The 17822-nt window shown below is 41.8% G+C and overlaps 1 protein-coding gene across 1 annotated transcript in view; it reads left to right on the plus strand.

The window, feature by feature from the left end:
- Nucleotides 1-17822, plus strand: part of SYNE2 (spectrin repeat containing nuclear envelope protein 2) — a gene marked incomplete at both ends in the record, with an annotated part of 173278 nt that overhangs the window by 98492 nt on the left and 56964 nt on the right. The window contains 17 exons of the mRNA XM_080344595.1: nucleotides 119-286; nucleotides 1319-1444; nucleotides 2395-2507; nucleotides 2738-2879; nucleotides 3729-3860; nucleotides 4419-4571; nucleotides 4829-5038; nucleotides 6173-6274; nucleotides 7107-7226; nucleotides 7394-7594; nucleotides 9357-9530; nucleotides 10102-10233; nucleotides 12276-12472; nucleotides 13084-13216; nucleotides 14073-14255; nucleotides 14706-14852; nucleotides 17462-17638. Coding sequence (XP_080200721.1) covers nucleotides 119-286; nucleotides 1319-1444; nucleotides 2395-2507; nucleotides 2738-2879; nucleotides 3729-3860; nucleotides 4419-4571; nucleotides 4829-5038; nucleotides 6173-6274; nucleotides 7107-7226; nucleotides 7394-7594; nucleotides 9357-9530; nucleotides 10102-10233; nucleotides 12276-12472; nucleotides 13084-13216; nucleotides 14073-14255; nucleotides 14706-14852; nucleotides 17462-17638 — 2610 coding nt within the window. The remainder of the gene's footprint in view (nucleotides 1-118; nucleotides 287-1318; nucleotides 1445-2394; nucleotides 2508-2737; nucleotides 2880-3728; nucleotides 3861-4418; nucleotides 4572-4828; nucleotides 5039-6172; nucleotides 6275-7106; nucleotides 7227-7393; nucleotides 7595-9356; nucleotides 9531-10101; nucleotides 10234-12275; nucleotides 12473-13083; nucleotides 13217-14072; nucleotides 14256-14705; nucleotides 14853-17461; nucleotides 17639-17822) is intronic.

A 17822-nucleotide genomic window follows, 5' to 3' on the forward strand; every position in this document is an offset into this window, starting at 1 on the left:
TTGCTTGTATCTTTCTGTTCTTTTCAGACCAGGAAAGTGTGAGCCTTGGCTTCAAAATGTTATCAGGAAAGGAGAGTTGTGCTTCTAAGAATAAATAATTGACTGCTGTCCCTTCTAGGTGATGTTGTCAGAGATCGAACAGAAGGTCCTTTCTTTACTGGAAGATTGTGGACATAGTGCAGACTACCAACAACAGACAGAGGCTCTTTCCTTGAAGCTGAATGAAGTGAAGTGCAATTTGGAAAAAGTTCAGACAATGCTCCAAGACACATACAATGAAGAGCAGGTAAAGTATATGGATGCTCTGCAGACCAATAATGAGGGAGTCATGGTGCTTTAATGTGCTGTAGCTGCAGACGAACAGTTACAGCTCACCATGTGAAGCAAGGAAGGGAGAAAAGTCAATCAGAAATGTCAGTCTTGCTATTATTCTACTTTATAGTGCTGTATAGTTATTCATAGTTTGTGTCAAGTAGTGGATTTTTAATGAGTCTCTGAACAACATCTTTTCTGCTTTAAGTGCTCAGTGACAGAGGTCAAGATTTTGCAAAGAGTACAGGAAAAGGATAAAAAGTTTTGTTTTGTTTTAAATACCTTTAAAGTTCCATGATATTTCTCTGTGACAGTATCACAGCAGAGAGACCTTTAAGCAGTACATCTCTCTTTGAAGGATACATAAATGGCAAGGGCAGTGACTGCCAGCTCTCCTGCACCACAGCTGCACACTCTTTGCTGAGTTTCCCAATGGCTGAGGCAGTAACTCCCAGCTTCAAAGCTAATTCCCACTCTGCTGTACAAGGGACCAGAGAAGCACACCTGATGTGTTTGTGTAAAAGCAGCCACAGTCTCTCCAGTTCTGTAAAAGCACAGTGTAAAAGGGAGCTTGCATGGCCCAGGAGAGGATTAGCGCTGGTAAAGGCTCCTGTTGAAATATCTCTATGAGCACCGGCAGATAAGAAAATCCAGCTGCATGACCAAATTTATTAGCATAAATTTCACATCCCTATAATTTGGTCAAACAATAAGAACGGAGCTTTAGCATCAATTAATCTGCTGACAGGAAAAGCAAAACAAGCCTTGTCACTGTCAGGGAGAGAAATGTGAGGACTTCAGCAGCAGGTTAGAATGCATCAGACTTTCAGTAAATTGTACTGGACAGAAACCTTTGCAAGAGTAGCATCTGTGTTTCCTGCACTGCTGATTGTATGTATGGTAAGTCTGAGAGAGCTCCACTTTTGCCATTTACCCAAACTGTGCCTGCGGGTTCTGCCCTCTTGTCTTGTCTGGAAGCCTTCCCACAATGACTCTCCTTTTACAGATTCACAACAGGGAGAGGATCAACCCAGAGCCCTTTGACATCCTACACTCAGATGGCTCCAGCACATCCCAGGCTGCTCTTGCTGAACAGCCGCACGTGTGGCACAACGGTTTCCAGCACCCACAGGTAATTCTCCTACTGCCCAGGAGCCCGGCTGCTCCGCATCCCCTGTGGGTGTAGGGGACAGCTGCATTTAGCACCCGCTGCGGTTTTTGCTGTGGGATCCATTCTGTCAAGCATAGGTTTCAGACACCCTTCTCCTGAAGGATTTTGTCATGATGGAAAAAGACCTCACCCCTAAAATTCCAGGTCCAAAAGATCTAGTAATTCTACAAAGCTGGATGGTACCCTCCACTTGCCTTGTATCATAATGATTCAGATGGCATCACCCAGCCCTCCAATCTCCTGTCTTTGAAGCATTGATGTATTATGAAATCTGAATCCGTATATTGACATTCCTTTTGAAGATGAATTTGAAGCTAAAGCTTTGTGAATGTTTTCCCATGGGCTAATTCACAATGACTTTAAGGTTGTCATTAACACAATTAAAAAAAAATCCTCTGGTGGTCTGTGCTCTGTAAACACCTTTTGTTTTGCTAATTTAAAATTAGCTTTTGCCCTTTTCATGCTGTTAGAAAAGAGTTGAAGAAAATTATCCAGCCTGAGCCACTAAAATTACTCACTTTTCACTTGCAACTCACTCTCTTTTTAACTAAAGGAACTCAACCTCATATTTGAGCAAGTCCTGATTTTCCTTTGCCTTTTTCTCTGTATAAGGATGGCAGTTGATGGCCTTTGGATTTCCATATGTGCATAATTTGTTTCTGACTGATGGCTTTGCTTTTAAAACTTTAGCTCAGGAAAAAATCTGTCCCATAAAAATATACATTTTCACAAATGCTTTGTTTGGTAAACTCATGGTTACATATAAACTGCATTTTATTCTGATAGATGTGTTCTTAATTTCTTTGCTAAATGAAATAACATAAAATGTGATTGGAAAAGCACAATCATCATTTCAGATTAATACAGTGCACACAACTGATTTTACTGTTCACGCTATTCTCTGTACACAGGATATGAAAGCAAAAACAGCTGAGCAGAAAAGCCTCATTGACTTCATTGAGTCGTGCGTGGAAAAAATGCAGCCACAGTTTGAGGACAGCGTGACTCAGAAATTGGAATCAAGGTACAAAATACATCACCGAATCTGGTAACTGATTTTTGTAAAACTGAGTTTAAGGGAAAAGAAAAGCCCAAAGAAATGTATCAGACGTGGATTAAAGATATTGCACTTGGTTTTACTCTGGTTTGGGGGCAGGAGCAATAGAAACTAATCTTATAAAAGAAGTCTTGCAAATGTAATTATTCATATTCTGCTTCAGTATTTTCCATTCTAACAATATTTTCTCAATACAGCGATGGAGAATCTGATCCAAAGAGCGAACAGGCTAATCCCACTTTAGCTCCAAAGGACCGAACGGGTAATAAATGGCAATTTTTACAACAAGAGCTATCATCAAAGATGAAGTCTCCTCTCTGCCAGCTTGTGGAACCTCAGGTCTGTTTAAGTTCAGTGAAACACTTTCTGCGGGCGGTTGTTTGTGGTAAAGATCGCAATTGGTGTATCTTCCTGCATCATGTCTTTTCATCAGATAACTGAAATCTCTGCAAGCATCTCCAAGGAAATAGTTACTGCATGCTGTTTTCATGATTGTCTTTTAATTTTATTTTGAGGTAAATAAACTATCTGAAGTGGTGACTACTAAGCAGAGTGCAGGAGCAAAAAGATGTGTACTTGTAGTTCACATTCTTTCATAGACATTTAGCCAGCAAGCTCCCAGCTGAATTTCACGGTCAACCCAAATCTCTGGCTGAAATTTTGTTCTGCCATTCACCATTGTGTTCTCTCATGTCAAATGCAGAGTTTGGACTGCAACAAGAGAACGCTATATATTTATTCTGAACAGAGTGCGGAATTTTGCGACTTGAATAGCACATACTTTCTGTTATTACCAGTTCTGTTCACATTCAGTTAGAATGACTAGATTCCCTGTTCTCTGAAATTAGTGCATTACATGGAATAATAACAGTCGTGTAAAAAATGAATGTCAGCTGTTTTTCAGGCAAGACTTACACTGCAGTGAGCAGCAGGACTGCCTTAACACAAACCACAACTTGTAGCCCTTAAACCTGGCAATGAGATGCTCCTTTTTCAGTCAATCTCCCATCAGGGCATAGCCTACCCAACTAATTTTTGCCAATAAAAATGAAACCTTGGTATCCAGGCACTTTGTATTAATTCATTGAAACTTTAATGCTTTTTGAGAGGACTGTTATATAGTTGCCCGTAGCCCTGTGTTCATTTGAGCTGTTCAACTAATTGCAATGTTCTTTTTCCAAATGTTAGATTACAACAAAGATGAACATGCTGCCCCGAAGCACATTCGCTAGTGCAGGAACCCCAACTGTGGAAGAACTGAAAACTTACACTGTCCAACTGGGAGACCTAAGCCAAGAAGCAAACGTGGTGCATGCACAGGTAGAAATGGCATGTCTTAGCATTGCAAAAAATACAAGGCACTGTTTGTGCACTAGGAGGTATAGCCCATAATCATATTATTGCAGATGGTGTTCACTGTAGTGTTGCTTTTGTGTCAGGTATGGACAATAATGTAGAAATCAACTTAGGATTTTGAGAGGAAACATTTCAAGTTTCAGTTACGTTATTACTGCTACCTGAATCCAAAGATTTGCTAGTGTGGGTAAAACTCCTCGAACTGTATAAAGCGAGGAGCCTGTGAATTATTTCAGTGAAACTGCAGTATTGGAGCTGACAAGACAAATTGTGTTGGGCCCATTCCATAGATCAGGGAACTGTAAGACCACAACCACTCCCAATATGTCAAGGGTCATTGTCTCAGCTTTGGCAGCTCTGAATATTGCATGCATATACCTGTCTTGTCCAAGTCTGTCCCTCAGTATTTCCTTAATTCCATTTTATTATTAGCTGACTGAACATCTAACCTTCTACGAATGAATAAATCTTAACCGTGCCTTGCATTAAAATACTGAAAACTTTTGATTTGCTTTTACCCAGGATAATGTGGCAGAGGAAGTCTCTTCCAATTTGGACAGAAAATTGTTTGAGCTGCTTCTGGCAATCAGCAGATGTTTGAATAACATGGAGGAGATGTTAAACACCTCAGTTCTCTCCACCGAAGAGGCAGCTGTGCAGCAGGCTCTCTATGAGGTAACTGTCCTAGAACATCCAGGAAAGGAGAAACCCCAGTGGATTTCTGTTATAACAGAATATATATGGCCTGGTATTTCCTCTCTGGTTTGCTGGTATTATTCAGGAATAGCACCACCAAACTATTTGGTGTTGCACGGATTTGGACCTATGGCTTTTAAGAGCAATTATCAACTTGAGTCTTACTGACTTCAACAGGCAAGAGTCTTTGGACAGAGACCATTTTCACTCATGTTTTGTTTCTTTCAACCCTTTAGACTCTTTCTGTTGAGCTGCAAAAACTTCACGCTTATCTGAGTGATAAAAAGGATGATCTTCTAAAGTCTATTAGCTGTGCTGGTGGGAGCACGGATGTGTTCTGTGAGTGCTTTAACAACTTGCAGGCGCGACTGGAGCAAACTCAAGCTGCCACCGCTTCAAGGAGCAGCTCAATGAAAGCTGGGCTGGATCATAATAGCAATTACCAGGTACTCCACTGCCAAATGCACATCTTGTTTCACAGCATCTGTTAGACTTGTCAGTGTTAATGCATTTGGGTTACAGATGAGCCATCTGTAATGGGCTTCCTTTTTTTTTTTTGGGTACTAAACAAACTTGTCTTGGCCTCTCAAGAGGCAAATTAATTTTGCTGTTTGCAGTGCTGACTACCTTAGAGGCCTTGGTCACGGTAGAAAATTTGCATGCAGAAAGGGTGGAAGTAACCTGGGATCCTGTGCACATTGAGCTACAGGCTAAAGCAAGTTTCTGTGTGTACAGATTAAGTCAAGGAGGGTTTTGTATATTTCGTATTCTGTATATTCTGCGGCTATGTGGACTCAGGAGGGAGGGGCAGGCTTCTTCCCTTTCGGTGCCATGTCTGGCACTGAGCTTCTTTTAGCTATGTATTGGAGGTTGATTTGACCCTTTGTATTTACTGTTCCTTCAGATTTTTTGCCACAGTATCAGAAGCCATAGTTTTGTAAATCTGCTTTTTTGTTTGTTTCTTCTTGAAAAGCAGATAATAAGAAACTTTCCTACAGATTCTCTTGACAGTCTAAATCTACTCACTATTGCTGGAAAATATTCAGATCAGGTATTTAGGCTGAAGAAAGAAAAGAAAAGCTTAGTCTTTGAAATACAGTTTCCAATGTCCAGCAAAACTCCAGTGTGCTTATCATCTGCAAGTCGGCCTAACTCTTCATTGCTGAATAATAAGAGAGTTCCTTTGAAGAACATTGGGATGTTGTCTCCAAACAGTAGCAGGACTAGTCTTGCAATGTTTACTTACACAGAATCCATGGAGCTCCATCAGTCACCAGTAATGGGCTCATTTTCTCATTTTAAGAGAAGAGAAGAATCTGTTTCTCTATAAGTTTCGCATATTTTTGCAGCCACAAAGGATAATTGTGACAGGATAACCTGCTTTCTTACACTACACAGACTACAGAATTTCTCTCTCTAAATTACCAGTTCTAAGGCACATGCTCTTATTTTGGTTTTTTTTTTAAATAGGTAAAAAGTTCTGCTGTAAGAGATAACCATTTTGTTTGCTTTGTAATTTTGTCTGGTCATTACTATATTCCTGATATGTGATATACTTCTGATGTTTGTGTCTTTTGCAGAATGAAACCAGGCTGCTCTATGATCAGTTAACTGAGAAAAAAGCTGCTCTGCAACAATACTTGAATGCAATACGTGGACATAATGTTTCTGAACAGCTTCAGGTAATTTCATTTGAAGGAAAGGAGAGTAAAAGCTCTCATCATTAGCTATTATTTCCAGTTTTCTGCTATCTATTAAGTTTCATATTTTCTAAAGTTTGAGTCTCACTTAAGTTTTAAGAACAGGGGAAGGACAGAGTTCAGTATTTGCTACCTTTTTTTTTTGACTACACCTTAATCCATAGTCAGACCTAATTCCAGTCCTTTGAGTAGCTGGAGTGGAGGAACCAGTCTCTCCACAACCTCTCAGAGCAAATACAGCCTACGCAACAGCAGGGAAGAAAAAGAGAACTTAACACGTTATGTCTTTTTATATGCAAAGCTAGCCTTTCTTTGTGGGAATAGGACTCCAGTATTTATGTCAGTTCATTCAGCATATATGAGTACTTTATCATATGACATTTGATCAGTTAAGCTATTTTTTTCAACCTTCATAGGGGTTAGCATAGAATTAAAAATTAATATACTTCATATCCTCCCCAGGGTGGTCATTGGCATCTATATGATTGTTGGTGAAGCAAAAAGGGTGTCTCAAAACTTTTTTGCTACAGGTTCATAACAACCTTGTTTACAGACATAACTTTCTGCCAGGCTGAAAGCTACACTCAGAACTGCAGGGTCTGCTGCCTTAGATATATTCTCTCAAGTAACCATTCTCAGAAAAGGAACATCAGAAATACATAACTTGCCTTCCTCCAGAGAGAACCTGTCTCAATCCAGCCCTGACTGTGTCTTTCTAATTCATAAGAAAAGATGGTATTTTCTGAGCCTAGTTTAATGTTAAAGTTTAATGGAACAGAACTCTTCCTAATAGCTTCTTTTGTCTTTAACTTAGAAAACTGATGCATGCGCTTTGGAGTTGCAAAACTTTGAAAACCAAGTAGCAAAACTGAGAGGCCATGGGGAAAGATTGCAATTACCTATCACCTTAATCCAGGAAGCCTATAAATTAGAGGTAAGAGCACAGTACAGCTTCCACTTACTCAGCAAGGTTTGGTTTTTCTAAGCAAGGTATTTTTAGCATTGAAAGGCCGATGGTTATTTTGCATTCTAGGGATGTGCGTGCGGGTTTGTAGGATTAATTTCTGTCCTTCATGAATAACTAAACTGCTTACATTGTAGGATGTTTTGGATGACATGTGGGGGATTCTGAAAGCAAAGTACATGGAGCTGAACTCTCCTTCCATCAGTGAAAGCCAGTATGAGGACTTACTTCATGGATTTGCAGAGCTGGTAGCTATTGGGCGAGAGAAGATTGCACAAGATCCAAAGCAGCTAACAAAAAGCAGAGCAGCTTTGCAGTCTCACCTGGAAAATCACAAGGTATAAGATGCTTATCACAGCACTGTTCAGATCAGCATAGCGGGAGTGCTGTTTTCTGTGACTGGTTTCTCTCCAGTGTTTTGGAGAAGAATAATTACCTCATAGCATAGGGGAGGGGCTAGAGTCAGTGCAGAAAACCAAGGAAAGCTTTTCAGTAGACCAAAGTAGGACCCACTAAAAAATACAGAAGAGACATTTTTATTTCAACTACAGTTTTGGTGATAAATTAAGATCAGGATTTCAGTTTTATCAGTCCAACACTACTTTGGCTTACCTCAGAGCATTGGTATGTGAGAAAAGCACATCCTTCTGATTACTGGTAATAAGTCCATAGTGAAGTTCCTGAAATTGCTGTCTAGCACCCAGGAGTTGAGCCTTTGCTTTCAGCATTCTGTGCCATCATGATCTGGTGGAGGAAACTTACCTATAACAGCTCCTTTTCCGAAAACAGGATAGTTTAGATCCCCTCCTTGGCAGCCGAGTATCCCCCTGTACCCAGCTGTTACGTGCTTGATGGGAGATGGCTGAGAATGTACCTGCAAGAAGCCCTGGCCAATGCTAGTGACTTGAAGATGTCTCTGTCATGTCAACACCTTGGTTTAACTGCTCCATGTAGATCAAACTCCCTTAAGAATTGCTTCAGGATGCCAAGCACTGCAAACCACTACTCCAGAGTCATAGGAATAATGTCTGTCACTCGCAAATTGGTCTTAGCAAAGCAAAATGTTAGGGATTTATTTCCAAAGGAAAACATATAATGTATCTCCAGTGCAAATATTGATTTACAAAAGCAAAAGAAAACTGCAAAGGCCATTTTCCCTATGCTGGTTATCAAGAATTATCAGGATGCTCACACAACCTGTGGCTGGGGTCCAGTCCTTAAGTGAAATTCTTGCACTAGATGTTAGTTGGTAGTGAAGAACATCTTGATTGGAGAGTGCGATCTTAAACCCTCAAAGCTTTTTTGTAGGGGAAAGTGTTCCGTTGAGATTCAGATGTTTCTCAAGAGGTCAGCTGAGCCATAACTAAATCAAACTGTTACCTTATAGTTATGCCAAAGGATAATTGTGCTCTGCCTACTACTTAGGCCTTAGAACTGCTAATACCCTTGGTGCTTGGGGTCACCTGTCATCCATGTGAAACAAACTAGATAATGGCTGTCTGATGGTAGCTACCTCATGCTAAAATATGAATTTATGTACAGTTTAGCTCTTCTTTGCATAATCTTCCTACAATATCTTTGTATTTCATATGAACTCAAAGTATAAATGCAGATCTTTTTGTTTAGAAACATAAAAATGAAAATAGTGTATGCAACTCATTTATACCAGGGGTGGTTTAGACTGGTCATTAGGAAGCATTTCTTTACTGGGACGGTGATCAAACGCTGGAACGGGCTTCCTAGAGAGGTGGTCAATGCCCCAAGCCTCTCAGTATTTGAGGTATTTGGACAATGCCCTTAACAAGATACTTGAACTTTTGGTCAGCCCTAATGTGGTCAGGCAGTTGGACTAGATGATCATTGTAGGTCCCTTCCAACTGAAAATATCCTATCGTATCCCTGATTCTTGACTGTAAGATGATCAGTAACTGCCCATCTCGCGGTGATGCAGAATTTGGGTAGAAGTCTCCTGGCTCCAGCTATGAGAGACCCTGAAACTGGCTGCTGTTCTCAGTGGTCTTCTCTCTTCTCCATACTCCTGCTGTGGGTGTGTGATCTCTCTAAAAGAGCAAGCATTAACTTGTTTGGGGTTTTTTTCAGGACTTTTTCCACAACCTCATGACCCACATGGCTTTCATGCAAACATTTTCCAAGAAAGTGGCTCCCTCTGTCTTTCAAAAGAAAGAGGAATTCTGGAGAGAGCTGGTGGATGAAGTTAAGTCACTGGAGGAGAAGGCCTGCCAGTATGGTATACACCTCGAGACCCTGTTAAAGGTAACGAGTCAAAAGAAGCCCGGAGTAAAAGCTGGAGGGAAATAAGAGAAGAATTGCCTCTAGGGGAACCCCGTCCTCACGAGTTATTCATTGGCTAGTAGTTGCCCTTTCCTATCTCCATTGGATGGCAACAATCTCTTACTTGTTTTGTGTGTCAGTTAGCTGGCTTTTTGCTTAAAAACCTCTGAAAATGGACAGCGCAACCCATTACTCTGACATGGGTGGGACTTTATGACTTCTTGCGGTAATTTCTGAGTGCCTGGACTGAAAGAAGAACCCTTAAAGGCTCAAAAATACCAGCATCACTTTAAAATAAAACCGAAACTTTGATTTTTAAACACCCCCAGAGAATAAAAAAAAAAATGAAGTATACCACTTTAAAATAAGAAATCTTGAAGATATTAAAGAATGAATGAGTTAATTCATCTCTGGTGAAATCATGTCTCATTTTAATATTTCCGTATTATTCACCTATTTTCATATTCTGTTTCAATAAGCAAAAGCTCAGTCTGGAATAGTAAAATTGCAGAGATAGATGTGTGTGATATTAATGATGCAATATATCTTTTAGGAATGGGTGGAATTTGATGATGAATGCTTAGCTTTCAATAAGGAATTAGAGACCCTTACCTCTATGTTGCCTTCTGTGAATTTGGTTGAAGAAACAGAAGAAAGATTAATGGAGAGGATTGCACTTCTACAGGTATTTATGCCTCTGTCTCCCTTTCTTTGTGGATCTGTAGAGCCGGCAATAAGATTAGTTAGAACGTGAGGAGAAGCTAGTTTGCGGAGCACTGTTTTATTTGTGTCCCTGTCTGTGTGCAGATGTGTGCTGAAAACCTCCATGTTACATTAAACAGTAGCACAGCATCAGGCTGCTAATTTTAGCCAGGGGTTACAAGTTGATCTAAGTGGGAGTAACGACTACAGCTACTTTAGAACTTGGTCTTCAAATGCAAATACTTGGGAGAAGATGGTGCACAGGCTACATGGATCCCAAGAACAGCAGGGAGCCTTGGGGTGAATACAGAACCACTGCTATGTAGTTCAGCAAAGATTTTCATGCCATGGTGTAAAAGTTGGGGAAGAGGAGAATCCAACCCAGTACCTTCAAATATCTGAGCCCCTGGTTGCAGCCTTCTTGCTTACCTTCTATTGCAATGGGTAGAAGGTAAACATTCTACAGGTTTACTAGCGCCTTTTAAAATCCTGAGAATTCAGAATGAGATGGCCTAATTTCTATCTGGCCAAAGAGAATAAAATTCCTTTTGTGTCGAATGGCAAATAGGCTCCTAGTTTGTTCCCAGCTTCATCTCTGTTGGCAGAGCTACACCTTTATTCAGAACACGAAGTCCAGTTGGAAACATTTGTCTATGTTTTGAATACATACAAATATAAGGATATAAAAGAAACTTTCGTGGTTGTTTTATAAAATTAGGAAGAAATAGTGTTCAATATACTAGTGGTGTGTCCTCAGAGAGCACTCTGCGTTCCTCACAGATTTGCCCTTTCTCAGTCTTCAGAGGATGCACTCTATTAGAAATTTTGGAATTAATGAGTCTTCAGGTCTATATTGAGCCCAGTTTGATATTTAGATTTGTAGACTATAAAGGCAAAAAGGACTACTGTGATTTAATCTAGCTAACTGCATGAAATAGATCACTGGATGTTGCCAGAAAATTCTGAGCTTCAGTAAAGCTTTTGAGGAAAATCAACAGTAGATATTTACAATTACAGCAACCCGCTGCTGCTTTTGATGCCTGTTGCACTATGACAAGAGACGTGCAATATTTGTATAGCCATGGATTGTGAAGTTGCTTGTGTTCCTTTGTTTTTTAAAGTTCTTAACTAGCTCTTTGCTCTTAAGTCTTTATTTTTCTTTAAAGACATCAGAAAGAAAATAGTAAGGCTTTAGAAGATGCTTTTGGAGTGAGTCCAAGCACTGGAGCTACACAGATTCAAGGACAGAGCAGAATAAAATTCTCTGGGCCTTAATTCCTGTGAGAGAAATATACCTATTAATAATAAATATTGCACAAGCTCCTCCTACCTAGAGAGAAGTGAGATACTTGCACATCACAAAATTGCCCAATTCAGCCTTCTCCTTGGGACTGATCTACTTCCTGTTTGTTTAGGGTGGTTTTTTTGTGGTTTCTCTTTTGTCATTTTGAACTTCTAGTGAAGTGTAGCACAGGTAAAATGATGCTTTGTTTTTATTCATGTCTAAGCAAAACAGACCACTGCTGCATCTTCCACTTAATGTCTTCACTATTCTTCCTCCCTGCTACCATTATTCAGTAATTATCCAAATGACTTCCTTTAAGGTACTGGTAACATTTTTAAAATAGGACAGAGCCATAAGCCCATCTAATGACAGGAGGGCAATAGCTTTCTGCTGGCGAAAGTCATATGTTTGGACAATGAAGCCAGATCTGATAGAGAGTGTTCATCCATAGCCTGAGGCTTATGTGTCAAAAAAAAGGCCATCGAATCATAACAGAGTCATTCTGATAATGCATGGAATTATGTCGATATCTGTCTTGATCTATCCAGAGGAAACAATAAAAATAATAATAACCTGTGTCCCTTCTGCATGTAGTAAAGTACAGGTTCCATTTGTTTGGAAAATAAAACACATGACAGAGGAAATGTGAGGTTAAGATGTTAGAATAAATGATATATGTTTTGCTACCTGTGTTTTCAGTTTTTCAAATATTGTTTTGCAAACTTCTGATTTTCTGATAGCAAATCAAAAGCAGTGTTGACGAAAAGCATGCCAGGCTGTACCAGATGGTGAAAGAAGGGAAGAAATTGCTGACTGCTGTGAGCTGTCCAGAAATAAGAAGCCAGGTTAGGAAGATGGAAGAGCAGTGGTTGTCCTTAACCAAAAAAGTTGGCCATGAACTACACAGACTTCAAACATTACTCAAACTGTTGGTCAGGTGAGTGTAACTCTCCAAAGGGGAAGGACCCAAGCATGCTCAAAGGCTTTCACGTGGCCCAAGCCAACTGTCAGTGCAGTCCTGGCAGTTCAGGTGAAGATGGTTTGGGGCTCTACAGCCCAGTCCAGGAGCTGATGGAGCAAACTCAGCTCTCCCTGCACCCGCTCTGTGTGCTCTGAGCTCAGGCTGGCTGGACCCAGAGCGTGGACAGAGTGTGCCAGTGTTTGTTGGTATTTACCCCTGCTGTGTATTCTGCACTTACATCCTGCAGTGTGCACAGTCTCCTCTGGTGGTTTTACACTCCAGCAAAGCTCTTTTCCCCCATGTGAGCTTGTCCTGGCAACTGCTGGGAGAACACAGAAAGAGGATGTTTTCAGGGAGAGCAGACCAGCTGAAAGAGCTGATAGGAACAGTCTTGTATGTACCTCCAACAGAACTGTGTCACACATCAATCCATGCTGTAACTGTGCTTCTGCAGGGTTATGTGACAGGACAGGTGCCAGAATGGCACATGCCTCCTCACAGGGAGCAAGACAGCTTATAAGGGTGACAAATGTATTCTAGACTCAGCTGGGAGATACATCTTTGTGTGTTTTGTTTTCTCCTTGTAGCTACAATAGAGACTCAGAGGAATTAATGAAATGGCTGGATTCCGCTCAGCAGAGAATGAATTTTTGGAAGGAGCAGTCTCTCAGTGTGTCACAAGATCTTGCCACCATCAGGGATAACATCAACAGCTTGTTTGTAAGTAATTTCTCCTGCCAGGTTTAGATAAAACATTGTGACTTCCAGTGAAAATGACCCTTTTGAATGGTTTTTGTATTTGCCGTGACCCAGAAGCTGCCTACATAATATAGCACTGAATGGCTGTGTGCCCCATTTTCAGGGTGAGGTGCCATGAGGATGGGAGGCCACCAAAACCGTTCCTTCAGATTGCAAGGCCAACCAGAATGCATAAATCATGATAGAATCCTCTTGTAATAAGCTCCCAACTGCAACACATCACAGCCCAGCCAAGATTTTTTATGCACCTGCAGCATAATTGCCTGGTTTCTCTCGTGCTCCTGTTGCCAAATATGAAATACATCAGTTCAGCCAAGCTGATGGGCCACTTACCATCTGCATCTGGAGTATGGGCTCAGGGAGGGAGCAGATGTGAAGACAATGGGGCTATGAAGATGGTGAGCCAAAGTCAGGGAAGAGAAGCATGCTGAACTGCATTTCATGTCTTTGCCTGCCCACCTGGTCCTGTGCTCCCCTCTTGTGACTAGCCAGGAGGTTCAGCCACAATGACAGAGGAAGTCTTGTGCAGTTGGAAAGCAAAGCATCATGAAGGTTGGACTGGTAGGTGTGAGCTGGCCAGAGACTCAAGGACTGAAGTGTGAAGTGGGGATGGAGATATTCTCAGTCCCTGTGGAGCAAAATGGGATATTCAGCATTGTATCAATCTGGACAGAAAAAGGCCATACCTGCTGCCAGAACATGCTGAGTTTAGGTTTTCTGAATGTTTTATCCTGTGACTGAAAATGCAGTTTGTCTTATTTATTTAAATAGATACATAAATATTTACCCTCTCTTAAATTTCTCCTGTGAACTTCAGACATTCTCTAAGGAAGTTGATGACAAATCCTCCTTGAAGTCATCTGTGGTGAGCACTGCCAACCAGCTTTTTCACTTGAAGCAAGCCGATACTGCAGCGCTTCGGTCATCTCTGGCAAAGTTTGAGCAAAAATGGGGAGAACTGATTATACAGCTCCCGGCCATCCAAGAAAAACTTCACCAGGTGAGGAGAAACTCTGCTGCCGTCTCTCAGTTCAAGCTAAATAATCACTTTAAAATGTTGCTGCTGGGATTCAGGCAGCTGCTATATAAAGCCCACAAAGCACCTCTTTCCTAATTAGCTGTCTGTCTTGCTTTCAGAATATCCTCAATATTGTACTGCAGTTTAATTATTGCAGTGTTCTTCCTGGGCTGTTTTACATGTATCTTTCATCTTTACAGTTTTATCTGAAAGTCTGTTACAATTAGAAAGAATTTCATTTCAAATGTCTGAATTCTTGAAATTCTCTTAATTTAAGTCATATGGCCCCCTGGAGCACAGGGCTCACTTTCAAGTTCATACCCTGATAACTGCAATTATAGTGCCTGAGCCTTTCTAAAAATACAGCTGTCATCTTCCTTGATATTTCTAACAAGCAGAGTGTAGAGGATTCATTATATGCTTTACCCCCAGCTTCAGATGGAAAAACTTTCATCACGGGAAGCTATTGCTGAACTAATGACCTGGCTGGACCATGTGGAACAACAGCAGGGACATGAGGAGCCAATAAATGCACAATGCAGTGCTGCCCAAGTCAGAAGCCTCCTTCAGAAGTACAAGGTAAATGGGAAGCGGCAAGTCCAGGCCTTCTGCAAGGTGTCTGGCTGTAACAAGGATGAAAACAGCCTACAGGCACTGTCATATCCTTCCCCTTGCTCTCAGGAGGGTTCCTCAAACAGTCTCAAATGTGTCTTAACATCTTCCTTTATAAAAACCTTTTGCTTCCATGCCGAAAAAAATACTGCCTGCAATACAGCTACTGCCTGCTGTGCTATCATCTTTTCCTCATGCTGTCCCATCTGTCTTGCTTGTTCTCTCTCTCTTACATTTAGATTATAAAATGCGTTGAGCAGGAAAGCTTTGCTTCCTTAGGAAGAAAGACTCTGTGTTTGTGCTGTGTTTTAGTCTGCCTTTTCAACAAGGAATACCTCATAATGGAGCTCCATAACCAGCATCCATTTAACTAGAGAACAGGGCTTTTGAATATAATATTTCATCAAAAGAGTTAACATGCTGGGAAAGAGGGACAAGATGAACGTCCCTGCCGAGGGAGAGGCTGCAGCAGACTCTTGTCTCTGTTCAGATGCTAAAGCACCAGTGGCAGAGGCTGATTGCCCCAGGCACAGGAAGGATTCAAGCCATGCTTTTACCTCTGTAGATGCCAGGGAGCCCAACCTCAGGGCACAAATCCCTGCAGAGCCATACTTTGCTCTGCCCTTGCAGAGCTACCAAGCGGTGCCCCGGGCCCAGGCAGGACAGCAGTTCTCAGTCTGCAGCTCCAGTTCTCAGGCACTTTGGTACTGCATCTAAGGCAATGCCAATGTAAGCATTTATTTCAAAGTGCCTTTGTGTAGCAGATACATAACATTTGAGTCTTTATCAGTTGTGTTTGGAAGTTGGAACATGTAGGTGAGGTGCTCTTTTTAACTCTTTGGGTATTTAGAGGTCAGTTTGTAGGTGTGCCTTGTGTACTTGTCAGCAATTTGGGGTTGTGTATGCTGAAAGCTGGGATGAGGGTCAGGAATTCCTATGGGGAAGCAGCCATGGCTTTAGTACCTCTGCTGTGGTATTTCCTGGTAGCTTTTTCTGGGTGTTACCAGATACGTTGAGGAGCCCTTTCCTCCCTTCTTCTCGTAAGACCTTCTGAAATAAAAAGGCATCCAGGGCTCAGTATTGGGGCCAGTTCTCTTTAAATCTTTGTCAGTCATCTGGACGAGGGAATTAAGTGCTCGCAGTAAGTTTGCAGATGACACCAAATTGGTTGGGAGTGTTGATCTGCTCAAAGGTAGGAAGGCTCTACAAAGGGATCTGGACCAGCTGGATCTTTGGGCTGAGGCCAGCTGTATGAGGTTCAACAAGGCCAAGTGCCAGGTCCTGCACTTGGGTCACAACAACCCCAGGCAGCGCTACAGGCTCGGGGAAGAGTGGCTGGAAAGTGCCTGGCAGAGAGGGATCTGGGGTTGTTGGTTGACAGCCAGCTGAACATGAGCCAGCAGTGTGCCCAGGTGGCCAAAAAGGCCAACAGCATCCTGGTGTGTATCAAGAGCAGTGTGACCAGAAGGACCAGGGAAGTGATCATCCCCTGTACTCAGTGCTGGTGAGACAACACCTTGAATCCTGTGTTCAGTTTTGGGCTCCTCACTACAGAAAAGACATTGAGGTGCTAGAGAGAGTTCAGAGGAGGGTGACAAGGCTGGTGAAGGGTATGGAGCACAGGTCTGATGAGGAGCAGTTGAAAGAACTGGAGCTGTTTAACCTGGAGAAAAGGAGGCTGAGAGGAGACCCTATCACTGTCTACAACTACCTGAAAGGAGGCTGTAGCATAGAGGGTGTTGATCTCTTCTCTCAAGTAGCAAGTGGTAGGATGAGAAGAAATGGCCTTGAGTTATGCCAGGGGAGGTTTAGATTGCATATTTGGAAAAATTTCTTCACAAAAGGGTTGTCAGGCATTGGGACAGACTGCCCAGGGATGTGGTGGAGTTGTCAAGCCTGAAGGGGTTTAAAAGACATATAGATAAGGCTCTTAGGGACATGGTTTAGTGGTATATTTAGGTTGTGGTTGGACCCGATGATCTCAAGGGTTTCTTCCAGCCACAATGATTCTATGATTTTATGATTCTGTCATTCTCACTTTGCATGTAGTTTCTCACTCATCTCTGTGGGCAAGGACAGTGGTGCTGGAGGACACTTTTTCCTCCCAGATATTCTAATATTCTGTTCTGATACCAGATATTTTGGTAAAGGAGCACAAGCTCTTGCCTGCACTTGTCTGTGAGTCACAGGAGTGTGGGAAGGCCTCAGTCTCAGCCTAATCTGGGCCCATGGCTGTGTGATGGTATTGTCCAATGGATAAAGTACTGGGTCTGGTACCCCAGGTTATATTCCCTGCTCTGGCACTAGCCTGTCCTTACCTTTAGCTACCCACGTAATGACAGTGATTTTCTGCAAAAGCTTCAGTGAATGGAAATAGCTACACAGATATAGAATGGTAAAAATTGAGAATTATTCCTACAGCCAGGTCTCTCTCAGAAAAATGGTTTAGGCCATGTTTCAGAAAAAGCCGTGAATGTCCCATGACTCTGCCTTGAAACGTCATTGGAACTGACTGGATTAAAAGTGCCAAACTGATTTTTTTTTACATTTTTCTTCTTCCTTCCCTCTCCCTCCAGGAATATATGATGGAAATGAACTTTAAACAGTCGACTGTAGATTTTGTTAACCAGTCACTCTTGCAGATGAGCACTTGTGATGTGAAAAGCAAGCGGTATGAAAGGACAGAATTTGCAGAGTGTCTTGGAGAAATGAACCTGCGGTGGCACAGGCTGCAGGCGTCTCTGAACAGAAAGGTTTGATTGAGTTCTCTTTGCTTTCTCATTGACCATGCTTGTGCTTTGTACTTTGCAAGCAGTCCCTCTCCATGAGACTGCGAACACTGTTGAACGCAGTGGGATTCCCCGAGCTCTGCTCTCTGTCCATCGTGCTCTTCCCATGGGCAGCCTATGGAGTGGTCTTGCAGCATATCAGCCATCA

This window comes from Nesoenas mayeri, assembly GCF_963082525.1.
Source record: "Nesoenas mayeri genome assembly, chromosome: 5".
Lineage (NCBI taxonomy): Eukaryota > Metazoa > Chordata > Aves > Columbiformes > Columbidae > Nesoenas > Nesoenas mayeri.